The sequence below is a fragment of the Salmo trutta genome, unplaced genomic scaffold (assembly GCF_901001165.1).
Source record: "Salmo trutta unplaced genomic scaffold, fSalTru1.1, whole genome shotgun sequence".
Classification (NCBI taxonomy): domain Eukaryota; kingdom Metazoa; phylum Chordata; class Actinopteri; order Salmoniformes; family Salmonidae; genus Salmo; species Salmo trutta.
The window spans coordinates 782306-802863 of NW_021823258.1; the positions used below are offsets into that span (position 1 = coordinate 782306).

Below are 20558 nucleotides of genomic sequence, written 5' to 3' on the forward strand. Positions count from 1 at the left end.
GTACCGGTACAGAGTCAATGTGGAGGCTATATACAGGGGGGGGTACCGGTACAGAGTCAATGTGGAGGCTATATACAGGGGGGGTACCGGTACAGAGTCAGTGTGGAGGCTATATACAGGGGGTACCGGTACAGAGTCAATGTGGAGGCTATATACAGGGGTACCGGTACAGAGTCAATGTGGAGGCTATATACAGGGGGTATCGGTACAGAGTCAATGTGGAGGCTATATACAGGGGGTACCGGTACAGAGTCAATGTGGAGGCTATATACAGGGGGTATCGGTACAGAGTCAATGTGGAGGTTATATACAGGGGGTACCGGTACAGAGTCAATGTGGAGGTTATATACAGGGGGTACCGGTACAGAGTCAATGTGGAAGCTATATACAGGGGGTACCGGTACAGAGTCAATGTGGAGGTTATATACAGGGGGTACCGGTACAGAGTCAATGTGGAGGCTATATACAGGGGGTACCGGTACAGAGTCAATGTGGAAGCTATATACAGGGGGTACCGGTACAGAGTCAATGTGGAGGCTATATACAGGGGGTACCGGTACAGAGTCAATGTGGAGGCTATATACAGGGGGTACCGGTACAGAGTCAATATGGAGGCTATATACAGGGGGTACCGGTACAGAGTCAATGTGGAGGCTATATACAGGGGGTATCGGTACAGAGTCAATGTGGAGGCTATACACAGGGGGTACCGGTACAGAGTCAATGTGGAGGCTATATACAGGGGGTACCGGTACAGAGTCAATGTGGAGGCTATATACAGGGGGGTACCGGTACAGAGTCAATGTGGAGGCTATATACAGGGGGTACCGGTACAGAGTCAATGTGGAGGCTATATACAGGGGGTACCGGTACAGAGTCAATGTGGAGGCTATATACAGGGGGTACCGGTACAGAGTCAGTGTGGAGGTTATATACAGGGGGTACCGGTACAGAGTCAATGTGGAGGCTATATACAGGGGGTACCGGTACAGAGTCAATGTGGAGGCTATATACAGGGGGTATCGGTACAGAGTCAATGTGGAGGCTATATACAGGGGGTACCGGTACAGAGTCAATGTGGAGGCTATATACAGGGGGTATCGGTACAGAGTCAATGTGGAGGTTATATACAGGGGGTACCGGTACAGAGTCAATGTGGAGGTTATATACAGGGGGTACCGGTACAGAGTCAATGTGGAAGCTATATACAGGGGGTACCGGTACAGAGTCAATGTGGAGGTTATATACAGGGGGTACCGGTACAGAGTCAATGTGGAGGCTATATACAGGGGGTACCGGTACAGAGTCAATGTGGAAGCTATATACAGGGGGGTACCGGTACAGAGTCAATGTGGAGGCTATATACAGGGGGTACCGGTACAGAGTCAATGTGGAGGCTATATACAGGGGGTACCGGTACAGAGTCAATATGGAGGCTATATACAGGGGGGTACCAGTACAGAGTCAATGTGGAGGCTATATACAGGGGGTACCGGTACAGAGTCAATGTGGAGGCTATATACAGGGGGTACCGGTACAGAGTCAATGTGGAGGCTATATACAGGGGGTACCGGTACAGAGTCAATGTGGAGGCTATATACAGGGGGGTACCGGTACAGAGTCAATATGGAGGCTATATACAGGGGGTACCGGTACAGAGTCAATATGGAGGCTATATACAGGGGGGTACCGGTACAGAGTCAATGTGGAGGCTATATACAGGGGGTACCGGTACAGAGTCAATGTGGAGGCTATATACAGGGGGTACCGGTACAGAGTCAATGTGGAGGCTATATACAGGGGGTACCGGTACAGAGTCAATATGGAGGCTATATACAGGGGGTACCGGTACAGAGTCAATATGGAGGCTATATACAGGGGGGTACCGGTACAGAGTCAATGTGGAGGCTATATACAGGGGGTACCGGTACAGAGTCAATGTGGAGGCTATATACAGGGGGTACCGGTACAGAGTCAATGTGGAGGCTATATACAGGGGGTACCGGTACAGAGTCAATGTGGAGGCTATATACAGGGGGGTACCGGTACAGAGTCAATGTGGAGGCTATATACAGGGGGTTACCGGTACAGAGTCAATGTGGAGGCTATATACAGGGGGTACCGGTACAGAGTCAATATGGAGGCTATATACAGGGGGTACCGGTACAGAGTCAATATGGAGGCTATATACAAGGGGTACCGGTACAGAGTCAATGTGGAGGCTATATACAGGGGGGTACCGGTACAGAGTCAATGTGGAGGCTATATACAGGGGGGTACCGGTACAGAGTCAATGTGGAGGCTATATACAGGGGGTACCGGTACAGAGTCAATGTGGAGGCTATATACAGGGGTACCGGTACAGAGTCAATGTGGAGGCTATATACAGGGGGTACCGGTACAGAGTCAATGTGGAGGCTATATACAGGGGGTACCGATACAGAGTCAATGTGGAGACTATATACAGGGGGTACCGGTACAGAGTCAATGTGGAGGCTATATACAGGGGGTACCGGTACAGAGTCAATGTGGAGGCTATATACAGGGGGTACCGGTACAGAGTCAATGTGGAGGCTATATACAGGGGGTAACCGGTACAGAGTCAATGTGGAGGCTATATACAGGGGGTACCGATACAGAGTCAATGTGGAGACTATATACAGGGGGTACCGGTACAGAGTCAATGTGGAGACTATATACAGGGGGTACCGGTACAGAGTCAATGTGGAGGCTATATACAGGGGGTACCAGTACAGAGTCAATGTGGAGGCTATATACAGGGGGTACCGGTACAGAGTCAATGTGGAGGCTATATACAGGGGGGGTACCGGTACAGAGTCAATGTGGAGGCTATATACAGGGGGACCGTACAGAGTCAATGTGGAGGCTATATACATGGGGGTACCGGTACCAGAGTCAATGTGGAGGCTATATACAGGGGGGACCGGGTACAGAGTCAATGTGGAGGCCTATATACAGGGGTACCGGTACAGAGTCAATGTGGAGGCTATATACAGGGGGTACCGGTACAGAGTCAATGTGGAGGCTATATACAGGGGGTACCGGTACAGAGTCAATGTTGGAGGCTATATACAGGGGTACCGTACAGAGTCAATGGTGGAGGTATATACAGGGGTGCCGGTACAGAGTCAAATGGGAGGCTATATACAGGGGTACCGGTACAGAGTCAATATGGAGGCTATATACAGGGGGTACCGGTACAGAGTCAATGTGAGGCTATATACAGGGGGTACCGGTACAGAGTCAATGTGAGGCTATATACAGGGGGTACCGGTACAGAGTCAATGTGGAGGCTATATACAGGGGGGTACCGGTACAGAGTCAATGTGGAGGCTATATACAGGGGGTACCGGTACAGAGTCAATGTGGAGGCTATATACAGGGGGTACCGGTACAGAGTCAATGTGGAGGCTATATACAGGGGGTACCGGTACAGAGTCAATGTGGAGTCTATATACAGGGGGTTACCGGTACAGAGTCAATGTGGAGGCTATATACAGGGGGTACCGGTACAGAGTCAATGTGGAGGCTATATACAGGGGGTACCAGTACAGAGTCAATGTGGAGGCTATATACAGGGGGTACCGGTACAGAGTCAATGTGGAGGCTATATACAGGGGGGTTACCGGTACAGAGTCAATGTGGAGGCTATATACAGGGGGTACCGGTACAGAGTCAATGTGGAGGCTATATACAGGGGGTACCGGTACAGAGTCAATGTGGAGGCTATATACAGGGGGTACCGGTACAGAGTCAATGTGGAGGCTATATACAGGGGGTACCGGTACAGAGTCAATGTGGAGGGCTATATACAGGGGGTACCGGTACAGAGTCAATGTGGAGGCTATATACAGGGGGGTACCGGTACAGAGTCAATGTGGAGGCTATATACAGGGGGTACCGGTACAGAGTCAGTGTGGAGGTTATATACAGGGGGTACGGTACAGAGTCAATGTGGAGGCTATATACAGGGGGTACCGGTACAGAGTCAATGTGGAGGCTATATACAGGGGGTACCGGTACAGAGTCAATGTGGAGGCTATATACAGGGGGTACCGGTACAGAGTCAATGTGGAGGCTATATACAGGGGGGTACCGGTACAGAGTCAATGTGGAGGCTATATACAGGGGGGTACCGGTACAGAGTCAATGTGGAGGCTATATACAGGGGGTACCGGTACAGAGTCAATGTGGAGGCTATATACAGGGGGTACCGGTACAGAGTCAATGTGGAGGCTATATACAGGGAGTACCGGTACAGAGTCAATGTGAGGCTATATACAGGGGGTACCGGTACAGAGTCAATGTGGAGGCTATATACAGGGGGTACCGGTACAGGAGTCAATGTGGAAGGCTATATACAGGGGGTACAGGTACAGAGTCAATGTGGAGGCTATATACAGGGGGTACCGGTACAGAGTCAATGTGGAGGCTATATACAGGGGGTACCGATACAGAGTCAATGTGGAGGCTATATACAGGGGGTACCGGTACAGAGTCAATGTGGAGGCTATATACAGGGGGTACCGGTACAGAGTCAATGTGGAGGCTATATACAGGGGGTACCCGGTACAGAGTCAATGTGGAGGCTATATACAGGGGGGTACTGGTACAGAGTCAATGTGGAAGCTATATACAGGGGGTACCGGTACAGAGTCAATGTGGAGGCAATATACAGGGGGTACCGGTACAGAGTCAATATGGAGGCTATATACCGGGGGGTACCGGTACAGAGTCAATGTGGAGGCTATATACAGGGGGTACCGGTACAGAGTCAGTGTGGAGGCTATATACAGGGGGGTACCGGTACCGAGTCAATGTGGAGGCTATATACAGGGGGTACCGGTACAGAGTCAATGTGGAGGCTATATACAGGGGGTACCGGTACAGAGTCAATGTGGAGGCTATATACAGGGGTACCGGTACAGAGTCAATGTGGAGGCTATATAGAGGGGGTACCGGTACAGAGTCAATGTGGAGGCTATATACAGGGGGTACCGGTACAGAGTCAATGTGGAGACTATATACAGGGGGTACCAGTACAGAGTCAATGTGGAGGTTATATACAGGGGGTACCGGTACAGAGTCAATGTGGAGGCTATATACAGGTGGTACCAGTACAGAGTCAATGTGGAGGCTATATACAGGGGGTATCGGTACAGAGTCAATGTGGAGGCTATATACAGGGGGTACCGGTACAGAGTCAATGTGGAGGCTATATACAGGGGGGGTACCGGTACAGAGTCAGTGTGGAGGCTATATACAGGGGGGGTACCGGTACAGAGTCAATGTGGAGGCTATATACAGGGGGTACCGGTACAGAGTCAGTGTGCGGGGCACCGGTTGTTCGGGCTAATTTTCCTCTGTTAAAGTACTAAGAGAGTGGAGGGGGGTTCAGCTGTGTGTTCATCAGACCGCTCACATCAGCACAGCTTCCATCCAGACCTCCTGTGTTCTCCAACACACACTGTCAGCCTATCAGCATCGATGAAGGGGAGGAGCCTGTGTGGTCATTCAGAGGGTTGATGGGTAAGACTGAAGATTGAAGGGCCTTTGAACGGGGAACGTTATTAGGTGCCAGGCGCACCGGTTTGAGTGTGTCAAGAAAACTAACGCTGCTGGATTTCCTGTGTGTATCAAGAACGGTCCACCACCCAAAGGACATCCAGCCAACTTCACACAGCTGTAGGAAACACTGGAGTCAACATGGGCCAGCATCCCTGTGGAACGCTTTAGACACCTTGTAGAGTCCATGACCCAACGAGCTGAAGCTGTTCTGAGGGGAAAAGGGGGGTTGGTGGGGGGGAGGTGTTCTTAATGTTTTGTACACCATATGCTCAGCAGAATAACACAGTAGGATCATTGTTCTTCAGACAGTCTTCTTTAAGACTGCAGTAGGATGGAAAAGCAGTGATATTTAATGTTTATTAAGACTGCAGTAGGATGGAAAAGCAGTGATATTTAATATGGTTTATAAAGACTGCAGTAGGATAGAAAAGCAGTGATATTTAATATGGTTTCTTAAGACTGCAGTAGGATGGAAACGCAGTGATATTTAATACGGTTTCTTAAGACTGCAGTAGGATGGAAAAGCTGTGATATTTAATGTTTATTAAGACTGCAGTAAGATGGAAAAGCAGTGATATTTAATACGGTTTCTTAAGACTGCAGTAGGATGGAAACGCAGTGATATTTAATATGGTTTCTTAAGACTGCAGTAGGATAGAAAAGCAGTGATATTTAATATGGTTTATAAAGACTGCAGTAGGATGGAAACGCAGTGATATTTAATATGGTTTATAAAGACTGCAGTAGGATAGAAAAGCAGTGATATTTAATATGGTTTCTTAAGACTGCAGTAGGATGGAAAAGCAGTGATATTTAATACGGTTTCTTAAGACTGCAGTAGGATGGAAAAGCAGTGATATTTAACAAGGTTTCAAGTTGACATAATCAGACAGTCAGAAAGTCAGTGGGGTGTGTGTTGGGACTCAGTGTGTCAGAGAGCTACCACTCTCTTCCCAGACACACAGACCTGTTTTCCTCCTCTCTCCTATCCTGCCAAGGTAGGTGCCCCACAGTGCTTACCTCTCTGTCTGTCTGAACCACAGGGTAGCCTGTCTAGCCAGACCCCCCTCCTCTCTCCTATCCTGCCAAGGTAGGTGCCCCACAGTGCTTACCTCTCTGTCTGTCTGAACCACAGGGTAGCCTGACTAGCCAGACCCCCCTCCTCTCTCCTATCCTGCCAAGGTAGGTGCCCCACAGTGCTTACCTCTCTGTCTGTCTGAACCACAGGGTAGCCTGTCTAGCCAGACCTCTCTCCATCTCTCCGTTTCTTATCTATCTCTCTCCTTCCCTCTCTCAGTACTCTGATATCTCTCCTTCCCTCCCTCAGTACTCTGATATCTCTCCTTCCCTCTCTCAGTACTCTGATCTCTCTCCTTCCCTCCCTCAGTACTCTGATATCTCTCTCTCCTTCCCTCCCTCAGTACTCTAACATCTCTCTCTCCTTCCCTCTCTCAGTACTCTGATATCTCTCTCCTTCCCTCCCTCAGTACTCTGATATCTCTCCTTCCCTCTCTCAGTACTCTGATATCTCTCTCTCCTTCCCTCCCTCAGTACTCTGATATCTCTCTCCTTCCCTCTCTCAGTACTCTGATATCTCTCTCTCCTTCCCTCTCCCAGGACTCTGATATCAATTCAATTCAAAGGGCTTCATTGGCATGGGAAACATGTGAAATAGATAATAAACAAAAGTGAATTAATCAATCAAAAATGAACAGTAAAAATGACACTCAGAAGTTTCAAAGGAATAGACAAATGTCATATTATGTCTATATACAGTGTCGTAACGATGTGCAAATAGTTAAAGTGGAAAATAAATAAACAAATATATGTTGTATTTACAATGGTGTTTGTTCTTCACTGGTTGACCTTTACTTGTGACAACAGGTCACAAATTCACTAACTATAAGCATCAGCTGTCAGAGCAGCTTACCGATCACTGTACCTGTACACAGCCCATCTGTAAATAGCCCACCCAACTACCTCATCCCCATATTGTTATTTTTTTTGCTGTTTTGCACCCCAGTATCTCTACTTGCACATCATCATCTGCACATCTATCACTCCAGTGTTAATGCTAAATTGTAACTATTTCTCCACTATGGCCTATTTATTGCCTTACCTCCCTAATCTTACTACATTTGCACACAATGCATATAGAGTTTTATATTGTGTTATTGACTGTACGTTTGTTTATCCCATGTGTAACTCTGTGTTGTTGTTTGTGTCGCACTGCTTTGCTTTATTTTGGCCAGGTCGCAGTTGTAAATAGTTGTAAATGAGAACTTGCTCTCAACTGGCGAAATAAAGAGGAAATAAAATAACAAATATTGCTCCTGTTATGTCACACTGTGGTATTTCACCCAATAGCTCACTCTCTCACCTTCCTTCTTTCTCTCTCCTCCCTTGTCTTCCTTTCCCTCACCTTCCAGGTTTCTCTTTCTGCTTTTTCTCTTCCTCCTTTCTCTCCATCCCTCTCCTCCTCTCTCAGACAGAGCTGGCAGGGGCCAGTCCCCTTGGAGGGGGAGTGTGTTTATGGAAACTGCCAAGACCCACACTACTATCATTCATGTAGTAAGATGACCGCAGGGCTATTTCTGATCAACTGAGACACACTTCCTTCTGACTGGCCCCTCTCTGTCTTCATCACTAGAGTGGTGACTGGCCCCTCTCTGCCTTCATCACTAGAGTGGTGGCTGGCCCCTCTCTGCCTTCATCACTAGAGTGGTGACTGGCCCCTCTCTGCCTTCATCACTAGAGTGGTGACTGGCCCCTATCTGTCTTCATCACTAGAGTGGTGACTGGCCCCTCTCTACCTTCATCACTAAAGTGGTGGCTGGCCCCTCTCTGCCTTCATCACTAGAGTGGTGACTGGCCCCTCTCTGCCTTCATCACTAGAGTGGTGACTGGCCCCTATCCATCTTCATCACTAGAGTGGTGACTGGCCCCTATCCGTCTTCATCACAAGAGTGGTGACTGGCCCCTCCCTGTCTTCATCAGTAGAGTGGTGACTGGCCCCTATCCCTGTTCATCACTAGAGTGGTGACTGGCCCTCCCTGTCTTCATTACTAGAGTGGTGACTGGCCCCTCCCTGTCTTCATCACTAGAGTGGTGACTGGCCCCTCTCTGTCTTCATCACTAGAGTGGTGACTGGCCCCTCTGTCTTCATCACTAGAGTGGTGACTGGCCCCTCCCTGTCTTCATCACTAGAGTGGTGACTGGCCCCTCCCTGTCTTCATCACTAGAGTGGTGACTGGCCCCTCCCTGTCTTCATCACTAGAGTGGTGACTGGCCCCTCTCTGTCTTCATCACTAGAGTGGTGATTGGCCCCTCCCTGTCTTCATCACTAGAGTGGTGACTGGCCCCTCCCTGTCTTCATCACTAGAGTGGTGATTGGCCCCTCCTTGTCTTCATCACTAGAGTGGTGACTGGCCCCTATCCGTCTTCATCACAAGAGTGGTGACTGGCCCCTCCCTGGCTTCATCACTAGAGTGGTGACTGGCCCCTCCCTGTCTTCATCACTAGAGTGGTGACTGGCCCCTCCCTGTCTTCATCACTAGAGTGGTGACTGGCCCCTCCCTGTCTTCATCACTAGAGTGGTGATTGGCCCCTCCCTGTCTTCATCACTAGAGTGGTGACTGGTCCCTCCCTGTCTTCATCACTAGAGTGGTGACTGGCCCCTCTCTACCTTCATCACTAAAGTGGTGGCTGGCCCCTCTCTGCCTTCATCACTAGAGTGGTGACTGGCCCCTCTCTGCCTTCATCACTAGAGTGGTGACTGGCCCCTATCCATCTTCATCACAAGAGTGGTGACTGGCCTCTCTCTGCCTTCATCACAAGAGTGGTGACTGGCCCCTCCCTGTCTTCATCAGTAGAGTGGTGACTGGCCCCTCTCTGTCTTCATCACTAGAGTGGTGACTGGCCCCTATCCGTGTTCATCACTAGAGTGGTGACTGGCCCTCCCTGTCTTCATTACTAGAGTGGTGACTGGCCCCTCCCTGTCTTCATCACTAGAGTGGTGACTGGCCCCTCTCTGTCTTCATCACTAGAGTGGTGACTGGCCCCTGAGCATCTCTCTGTTCCAGTGATGTTACCATTCTAACAGTAGATCTCTGTACCTCTCCCACCTCAGGGTATCTCTATGATGTTACCATTCTAACAGTAGATCTCTGTACCTCTCCCACCTCAGGGTATCTCTATGATGTTACCATTCTAACAGTAGATCTCTGTACCTCTCCCACCTCAGGGTATCTCTATGATGTTACCATTCTAACAGTAGATCTCTGTTCCTCTCCCACCTCAGGGTATCTCTATGCCCCCCTCATCGTTCTCCATTTCTCATCATCCAGGCTTTTACAATATTCAAACACTCTCTTCCTCTCTCCCTCCCTCCCTCCCTAGGGCTGAGTATCTCTTCCTCTCTCCCTCCCTCCCTCCCTAGGGCTGAGTATCTCTTCCTCTCTCCCTCCCTCCCTCCCTAGGGCTGAGTATCTCTTCCTCTCTTCCTCTCTCCCTCCCTCCCTCCCTAGGGCTGAGTATCTCTTCCTCCCTCCCTCCCTCCCTCCCTAGGGCTGAGTATCTCTTCCTCTCTCCCTCCCTCCCTCCCTCCCTAGGGCTGAGTATCTCTTCCTCTCTTCCTCTCTCCCTCCCTCCCTCCCTAGGGCTGAGTATCTCTTCCTCCCTCCCTCCCTCCCTCCCTAGGGCTGAGTATCTCTTCCTCTCTCCCTCCCTCCCTCCCTAGGGCTGAGTATCTCTTCCTCTCTCCCTCCCTCCCTCCCTAGGGCTGAGTATCTCTTCCTCTCTCCCTCCCTCCCTCCCTCCCTCCCTCCCTCCCTCCCTCCCTCCCTAGGGCTGAGTATCTCTTCCTCTCTTCCTCTCTCCCTCCCTCCCTCCCTAGGGCTGAGTATCTCTTCCTCCCTCCCTCCCTCCCTCCCTAGGGCTGAGTATCTCTTCCTCTCTCCCTCCCTCCCTCCCTAGGGCTGAGTATCTCTTCCTCTCTCTCTCCCCAGGAGGAGGCTGGCATCGGGGCGTCCTGATGCCAGAGCCCGTCTAGAGAGGGTGGACGCGGGACGCTCCGACATGCCCCACCCCCTTCCCTCTGCCGGGCCCCCTGATTGGCGGAGCCAGGGGAGGACCTCGCACACAACCACACCAACCAGACCTGGTGAGTCGATCATAGATACATGGGGGACACTAATAGGAATAGACCAGACGAGTAGAACACAGAGCTTGAGAGATGAGATGAGTTGAATTTCAAATATATGGCAAAGCGCATGTTACAACAAACACACACACACACCACACACACACACACACACACATACGCAAAAAGAGCGAGAAGGAATGCTAAGGGATATCTAGAACAAGTCCAGCACTGAAGGGAGCAGCAGGAATGTGTGTGTGTGTGTGTGTGTGTGTGTGTGTGTGTGTGTGTGTGTGTGTGTGTGTGTGTGTGTGTGTGTGTGTGTGTGTGTGTGTGTGTGTGTGTGTGTGTGGGTGGGTGGGTGGGTGGGTGGGTGGGTGTGGGTGTGGGTGTGTGGGTGTGTTTGCCCAGCTGCTCCTACTGTTAGATTGCCATGCATTGTACTGCCTCAGCAGGCACACACACTCTGAGGGCACTCTGCACGTTGTCCACACGTGGCTACTGCACTTACCCAGAGGGCTCTGGTCTAAAGTAGTGCACTATATAGGGAATAGGGCTCTGGTCTAAAGTAGTGCACTATATAGGGAATAGGGCACTGGTCTAAAGTAGTGCACTATATAGGGAAAAGGGCCCTGGTCTAAAGTAGTGCACTATATAGGGAATAGGGCTCTGGTCTAAAGTAGTGCACTATATAGGGAATAGGGCTCTGGTCTAAAGTAGTGCACTATATAGGGAATAGGGCTCTGGTCTAAAGTAGTGCACTATATAGGGAATAGGGCTCTGGTCTAAAGTTGTGCACTATATAGGGAAAAGGGCCCTGGTCTAAAGTAGTGCACTATATAGGGAATAGGGCTCTGGTCTAAAGTAGTGCACTATATAGGGAATAGGGCTCTGGTCTAAAGTAGTGCACTATATAGGGAATAGGGCACTGGTCTAAAGTAGTGCACTATATAGGGAAGAGGGCTCTATAGTAGCACACTATATAGGGAAAAGGGTACATTTGGGACACATCCTAAGCTATGTTGTACAAATAAAGATGAATAAAAACAGAAGTGGGACTTGTTTTTCCATTGAATCAATATAAAAGGCCCTAGACAGCCTGTAGCTGTGTGATGTCATTACCTTTACCACTGTCTCCTCTAGACCAGACTGCTGCTGCCTTTACCACTGTCTCCTCTAGACCAGACTGCTGCTGCCTTTACCACTGTCTCCTCTAGACCAGACTGCTGCTGCCTTTACCACTGTCTCCTCTAGACTAGACTGCTGCTGCCTTTACCACTGTCTCCTCTAGACCAGACTGCTGCTGCCTTTACCACATTCTCCTCTAGACTAGACTGCTGCTGCCTTTACCACTGTCTCCTCTAGACCAGACTGCTGCTGCCTTTACCTTTACCACTGTCTCCTCTAGACCAGACTGCTGCTGTCTTTACCTTTACCACTGTCTCCTCTAGACCAGACTGCTGCTGCCTTTACCACTGTCTCCTCTAGACCAGACTGCTGCTGCCTTTACCACTGTCTCCTCTAGACCAGACTGCTGCCTTTACCACTGTCTCCTCTAGACCAGACTGCTGCTGTCTTTACCACTGTCTCCTCTAGACCAGACTGCTGCTACCTTTACCACTGTCTCCTCTAGACCAGACTGCTGCTGCCTTTACCACTGTCTCCTCTAGACCAGACTGCTGCTGCCTTTACTTTTACCACTGTCTCCTCTAGACCAGACTGCTGCTGCCTTTACCACTGTCTCCTCTAGACCAGACTGCTGCCTTTACCACTGTCTCCTCTAGACCAGACTGCTGCCTTTACCTTTACCACTGTCTCCTCTAGACCAGACTGCTGCTGCCTTTACCACTATCTCCTCTAGACCAGACTGCTGCTGCCTTTACCACTATCTCCTCTAGACCAGACTGCTGCTGCCTTTACCACTGTCTCCTCTAGACCAGACTGCTGCCTTTACCTTTACCACTGTCTCCTCTAGACCAGACTGCTGCTGCCTTTACCACTGTCTCCTCTAGACCAGACTGCTGCCTTTACCTTTACCACTGTCTCCTCTAGACCAGACTGCTGCTGTCTTTACCAGTGTCTCCTCTAGACCAGACTGCTGCTGCCTTTACCACTGTCTCCTCTAGACCAGACTGCTGCTGCCTTTACCACTGTCTCCTCTAGACCAGACTGCTGCTGCCTTTACCACTGTCTCCTCTAGACCAGACTGCTGCTGCCTTTACCACTGTCTCCTCTAGACCAGACTGCTGCCTTTACCTTTACCACTGTCTCCTCTAGACCAGACTGCTGCTGCCTTTACCACTGTCTCCTCTAGATCAGACTGCTGCTGCCTTTACCACTGTCTCCTCTAGACCAGACTGCTGCTGCCTTTACCACTATCTCCTCTAGACCAGACTGCTGCTGCCTTTACCACTGTCTCCTCTAGACCAGACTGCTGCTGCCTTTACCACTGTCTCCTCTAGACCAGACTGCTGCTGCCTTTACCACTGTCTCCTCTAGACCAGACTGCTGCTGCCTTTACCACTGTCTCCTCTAGACCAGACTGCTGCTGCCTTTACCACTATCTCCTCTAGACCAGACTGCTGCTGTCTTTACCTTTACCACTGTCTCCTCTAGACCAGACTGCTGCCTTTACCTTTACCACTATCTCCTCTAGACCAGACTGCTGCCTTTACCTTTACCACTGTCTCCTCTAGACCAGACTGCTGCCTTTACCTTTACCACTGTCTCCTCTAGACCAGACTGCTGCCTTTACCACTATCTCCTCTAGACCAGACTGCTGCTGCCTTTACCTTTACCACTGTCTCCTCTAGACCAGACTGCTGCTGCCTTTACCACTGTCTCCTCTAGACCAGACTGCTGCTGCCTTTACCTTTACCACTGTCTCCTCTAGACCAGACTGCTGCTGCCTTTACCACTATCTCCTCTAGACCAGACTGCTGCTGCCTTTACCACTGTCTCCTCTAGACCAGACTGCTGCTGTCTTTACCTTTACCACTGTCTCCTCTAGACCAGACTGCTGCTGCCTTTACCACTGTCTCCTCTAGACCAGACTGCTGCTGTCTTTACCACTGTCTCCTCTAGACCAGACTGCTGCTGTCTTTACCTTTACCACTGTCTCCTCTAGACCAGACTGCTGCCTTTACCACTGTCTCCTCTAGACCAGACTGCTGCTGCCTTTACCACTATCTCCTCTAGACCAGACTGCTGCTGTCTTTACCACTGTCTCCTCTAGACCAGACTGCTGCCTTCACCTTTACCACTGTCTCCTCTAGACCAGACTGCTGCTGTCTTTACCTTTACCACTGTCTCCTCTAGACCAGACTGCTGCTGTCTTTACCACTGTCTTCTCTAGACTAGACTGCTGCCTTTACCTTTACCACTAGCTCCTCTAGACCAGACTGCTGCTGCCTTTACCACTGTCTCCTCTAGACCAGACTGCTGCCTTTACCTTTACCACTGTCTCCTCTAGACCAGACTGCTGCTGCCTTTACCACTGTCTCCTCTAGACCAGACTGCTGCTGCCTTTACCACTGTCTCCTCTAGACCAGACTGCTGCTGCCTTTACCACTGTCTCCTCTAGACCAGACTGCTGCCTTCACCTTTACCACTGTCTCCTCTAGACCAGACTGCTGCCTTCACCTTTACCACTGTCTCCTCTAGACCAGACTGCTGCTGCCTTTACCACTGTCTCCTCTAGACCAGACTGCTGCTGCCTTTACCACTGTCTCCTCTAGACCAGACTGCTGCTGCCTTTACCACTTTCTCCTCTAGACCAGACTGCTGCTGCCTTTACCACTGACTCCTCTAGACCAGACTGCTGCTGCCTTTACCACTATCTCCTCTAGACCAGACTGCTGCTGCCTTTACCACTATCTCCTCTAGACCAGACTGCTGCTGCCTTTACCAACTGTCTCCTCTAGACCAGACTGCTGCTGCCTTTACCACTGTCTCCCTCTAAACCAGACTGCTGCTGCCTTTACCACTGTCTCCTCTAGACCAGACTGCTGCTGCCTTTACCACTGTCTCCTCTAGACCAGACTGCTGCTGCCTTTACCACTTTCTCCTCTAGACCAGACTGCTGCTGCCTTTACCACTATCTCCTCTAGACCAGACTGCTGCTGCCTTTACCACTGTCTCCTCTAGACCAGACTGCTGCTGCCTTTACCACTGACTCCTCTAGACCAGACTGCTGCTGCCTTTACCACTATCTCCTCTAGACCAGACTGCTGCTGCCTTTACCACTATCTCCTCTAGACCAGACTGCTGCTGCCTTTACCACTGTCTCCTCTAGACCAGACTGCTGCTGCCTTTACCACTATCTCCTCTAGACCAGACTGCTGCTGCCTTTACCACTGTCTCCTCTAGACCAGACTGCTGCTGCCTTTACCACTGTCTCCTCTAGACCAGACTGCTGCTGCCTTTACCACTATCTCCTCTAGACCAGACTGCTGCTGCCTTTACCACTGTCTCCTCTAGACCAGACTGCTGCTGCCTTACCACTGTCTCCTCTAGACCAGTCTGCTGCTGCCTTTACCACTATCTCCTCTAGACCAGACTGCTGCTGCCTTTACCACTATCTCCTCTAGACCAGACTGCTGCTGCCTTTACCACTGTCTCCTCTAGACCAGACTGCTGCTGCCTTTACCACTATCTCCTCTAGACCAGACTGCTGCTGCCTTTACCACTGTCTCCTCTAGACCAGACTGCTGCTGCCTTTACCACTGTCTCCTCTAGACCAGACTGCTGCTGTCTTTACCACTGTCTCCACTAGACCAGATTGCTTCTTTAAGGGCTTTAAGACTTGACTGGGAAAAGACTAGAGAAGAAAACAACTCAAACGTCTCCATGTTCTGTTGTTCTTTCATTAAAACTGTGAAACTACAGCGAAGTGAATTTCCCACACGTGGGATATTAAAGGAGGCTTGAATTGAAATACTGTACAGTATTATGTCAAATTGACTTGTGAAATGTCACACTGCTGTGTTCTGTCATACTGCTGTGTCCTGTCATACTGCTGTGTCCTGTCATACTGCTGTGTCCTGTCATACTGCTGTGTTCTGTCATACTGCTGTGTCCTGTCATACTGCTGTGTCCTCACTGTGTCCTGTTATACTGCTGTGTCCTGTCATACTGCTGTGTCCTCACTGTGTCCTGTCATACTGCTGTGTCCTGTCATACTGCTGTGTCCTGTCACACTGCTGTGTCCTGTCATACTGCTGTGTCCTGTCATACTGCTGTGTCCTGTCATACCGCTGTGTCCCGATCACACCGCTGTGTCCTGTCATACTGCTGTGTCCTGTCATACTGCTGTGTCCTGTCACACTGCTGTGTCCTCACTGTGTCCTGTCATACTGCTGTGTCCTGTCATACTGCTGTGTCCTGTCACACTGCTGTGTCCTCGCTGTGTCCTGTCATACTGCTGTGTCCTGTCATACTGCTGTGTCCTGTCATACTGCTGTGTCCTGTCATACTGCTGTGTTCTGTCATACTGCTGTGTCCTGTCATACTGCTGTGTCCTGTCATACTGCTGTGTCCTCACTGTGTCCTGTCATACTGCTGTGTCCTGTCATACTGCTGTGTCCTGTCACACTGCTGTGTCCTGTCATACTGCTGTGTCCTGTCATACCGCTGTGTCCCGATCACACCGCTGTGTCCTGTCATACTGCTGTGTCCTGTCATACTGCTGTGTCCTGTCATACTGCTGTGTCCTGTCACACTGCTGTGTCCTCACTGTGTCCTGTCATACTGCTGTGTCCTGTCATACTGCTGTGTCCTGTCACACTGCTGTGTCCTCGCTGTGTCCTGTCATACTGCTGTGTCCTGTCATACTGCTGTGTCCTGTCACACTGCTGTGTCCTGTCATACAGCTGTGTCCTGTCATACTGCTGTGTCCTGTCACACTGCTGTGTCCTGTCATACTGCTGTGTCCTGTCATACTGCTGTGTCCTGTCATACTGCTGTGTCATACTGCTGTGTCCTGTCATACTGCTGTGTCCTGTCACACTGCTGTGTCCTGTCATACAGCTGTGTCCTGTCATACTGCTGTGTCCTGTCATACTGCTGTGTCCTGTCATACTGCTGTGTCCTGTCACACTGCTGTGTCCTGTCATACAGCTGTGTCCTGTCATACTGCTGTGTCCTGTCACACTGCTGTGTCCTGTCATACAGTTGTGTCCTGTCATACTGCTGTGTCCTGTCACACTGCTGTGTCCTGTCATACAGCTGTGTCCTGTCATACTGCTGTGTCCTGTCACACTGCTGTGTCCTGTCATACTGCTGTGTCCTGTCCTCAGCAGTCAACCATAACTCTCTGTGTGATGAGTGATAGTATGAAGGATGACCACCCACAGGGAAGATGACCTTATTCTACACACACACACACACACACACACACACACACACACACACACACACACACACACACACACACCCCCCCTGTGCATCAGATAGTGTTACAGCAGGATGTCCATGAGGAGATAACAGGTTCCAGTGATATGGTCAGAGATATAGAACAGATCAGAGAGATGTATAACACGGGGGTTTAGGGTTGACCTGTACCATTCAGTCAGCCAGAGAGATGCATAACACGGGGGTTTAGGGTCGACCTGTACCATTCAGTCAGCCAGAGAGATGTATAACACGGGGGTTTAGGGTCGACCTGTACCATTCGGTCAGCCAGAGAGATGTATAACACGGGGGTTTAGGGTCGACCTGTACCATACGGTCAGCCAGAGAGATGTATAACACGGGGGTTTAGGGTCGACCTGTACCATACGGTCAGCCAGAGAGATGTATAACACGGGGGTTTAGGGTCGACCTGTACCATACGGTCAGCCAGAGAGATGTATAACACGGGGGTTTAGGGTCGACCTGTACCATACGGTCAGCCAGAGAGATGTATAACACGGGGGTTTAGGGTTGACCTGCACCATACGGTCAGCCAGAGAGATGTATAACACGGGGGTTTAGGGTTGACCTGTAACATACGGTCAGCCAGAGAGATGTATAACACTGGGGTTTAGGGTTGACCTGTACCATACGGTCAGCCAGAGAGATGTATAACACGGGGGTTTAGGGTCGACCTGTACCATACGGTCAGCCAGAGAGATGTATAACACGGGGGTTTAGGGTCGACCTGTACCATACAGTCAGCCAGAGAGATGTATAACACGGGGGTTTAGGGTTGACCTGTACCATACGGTCAGCCAGAGAGATGTATAACACGGGGGTTTAGGGTCGACCTGTACCATACGGTCAGCCAGAGAGATGTATAACACGGGGGTTTAGGGTTGACCTGCACCATACGGTCAGCCAGAGAGATGTATAACACGGGGGTGTTATACATGGTTTTGGGCTGCTTTTAGAAGCTTGTAATACATCAGAACCAATCCAGTAGACATGTCATTACAGAGCAGAGGTTATGTAACATGGTGGAAGACCCATAGCTATACAGCGTATATAACCAGCCTGACAACATGGTTAAAAACACATCCACGGTAGACCAGCTCGTATTTTATAAAACGCTGTTTGGAGAATTTAATATTTCAAGATGCATTCTTTGTTTTTAATCAAAATGCCTTTCTCCGCCAAAACCATTTCCAAATAGACAAGCTCGCACATGCACACACACACACGAACGCACACGCACATCTGAGAGCACCGGAGAGAATAGAAATCCCTGTCTGAATTTGGGTGGCATAGCAACGGATAAGGAGTAGATTATAGTTTGTGTATTTGTATTTATCATGGATCCCCATTAGTTCCTGCCCAGACAGCAGCTACTCTTCCTGGGGTTTATTATGGATCCCCATTAGTTCCTGCCAAGGCAGCAGCTACTCTTCCTGGGGTTTATTATGGATCCCCATTAGTTCCTGCCAAGGCAGCAGCTACTCTTCCTGGGGTTTATTATGGATCCCCATTAGTTCCTGCCAAGGCAGCAGCTACTCTTCCTGGGGTTTATTATGGATCCCCATTAGTTCCTGCCAAGGCAGCAGCTACTCTTCCTGGGGTTTGTTATGGATCCCCATTAGTTTCTGCCAAGGCAGCAGCTACTCTTCCTGGGGTTTATTATGGATCCCCATTAGTTTCTGCCAAGGCAGGAGCTACTCTTCCTGGGGTTTATTATGGATCCCCATTAGTTCCTGCCAAGGCAGCAGCTACTCTTCCTGGGTTTATTATGTCCCCATTAGTTCCTACCAAGACAGCAGCTACTCTTCCTGGGGTTTATTATGGATCCCCATTAGTTCCTGCCAAGGCAGCAGCTACTCTTCCTGGGGTTTATTATGGATCCCCATTAGTTCCTGCCAAGACAGATGCTACTCTTCCTGGGGTTTATTATGGATCCCCATTAGTTCCTGCCAAGACAACAGCTACTCTTCCTGGGGTTTATTATGGATCCCCATTAGTTCCTGCCAAGGCAGCAGCTACTCTTCCTGGGGTTTATTATGGATCCCCATTAGTTCCTGCCCAGACAGCAGCTACTCTTCCTGGGGTTTCTTATGGGCCCCCATTAGTTCCTGCCAAGGCAGCAGCTACTCTTCCTGGGGTTTATTATGGATCCCCATTAGTTCCTGCCAAGGCAGCAGCTACTCTTCCTGGGGTTTATTATGGGCCCCCATTAGTTCCTGCCAAGGCAGCAGCTACTCTTCCTGGGGTTTATTATGGGCCCCCATTAGTTCCTGCCAAGGCAGCAGCTACTCTTCCTGGGATTTATTATGGATCCCCATTAGTTCCTGCCAAGGCAGCAGCTACTCTTCCTGGGGTTTATTATGGATCGCCATTAGTTCCTGCCAAGGCAGCAGCTACTCTTCCTGGGGTTTATTATGGATCCCCATTAGTTCCTGCCAAGGCAGCAGCTACTCTTCCTGGGGTTTATTATGGATCCCCATTAGTTCCTGCCAAGGCAGGAGCTACTCTTCCTGGGGTTTATTATGGATCCCCATTAGTTCCTGCCAAGGCAGCAGCTACTCTTCCTGGGGTTTATTATGGATCCCCATTAGTTTCTGCCAAGGCAGCAGCTACTCTTCCTGGGGTTTATTATGGATCCACATTAGTTCCTGCCAAGGCAGCAGCTACTCTTCGTGGGGTTTATTATGGATCCCCATTAGTTCCTGCCAAGGCAGCAGCTACTCTTCTTGGGGTCCAGCAAAATTAAGGCAGTTTTTACAATTTTAAAAAGATTACAATACATTCTCAGATTTCACAACACACTGTGGGCCCTCAGGCCCCTACTCCACCACATATCTACAGCACTAAATCCATGTGTACTTGTGTGTATAGTGCGTATGTTATCATGTGTGTGTGTGTGCATGTGTCTGTGTCTATGTTTGTGTTGCTTCACAGTCCCCGCTGTTCCATTAATGTTTTTTTTAATACGTTTTTTAAATCTAATTTTACTGCTTTTACTTCATGAGGAATAGTGTTTGTGTGTGTGTGTGTTTGTGTGTTTTAATATAGACAGTATGTCAAGGCCACCCCCTCTACAATTACTCACTGACACTGGCTTGTCTGGTTGATTAAAAACATTTTGGATTACAGTAGTGCACTATTAAGGGAACAGGGTGCCATTTGGGACGAATCACATAATGATTGGGAGCAGAATCACTATCTACTTCAGTAGCACCCTCCTCCTATCTAACAAGTCTTCAAGAGGATTATTTTCTCTCTCTCCTCCCCCTCGCTCTGTCTCCTATTCCTCTCTCCATCTCTCTCTCTCTGTCTCTCTCTCAATTCAATTCATGGGGCTTTATTGTCATGGGAAACACATGTTAACATTGCCAAAGCAAGTGAAGTAGATAATATACACCAAATATCACTCTGTCTCTCT

General features: G+C 49.7%; 1 protein-coding gene across 3 annotated transcripts in view; it reads left to right on the forward strand.

The window, feature by feature from the left end:
* LOC115189943 (leucine-rich repeat and transmembrane domain-containing protein 2) overlaps positions 1-20558 on the forward strand; it is a 54481-nt gene that overhangs the window by 11126 nt on the left and 22797 nt on the right. For 2 of the 3 annotated variants that reach the window (XM_029748453.1, XM_029748452.1), the window contains exon 2: positions 10596-10750. In XM_029748453.1, coding sequence (XP_029604313.1) covers positions 10666-10750 — 85 coding nt within the window. In that variant the 5' untranslated portion in view covers positions 10596-10665. Of the gene's footprint in view, positions 1-10580; positions 10751-20558 lie in introns of those variants that run through there. The other variant, XM_029748454.1, reaches the window with a different exon arrangement.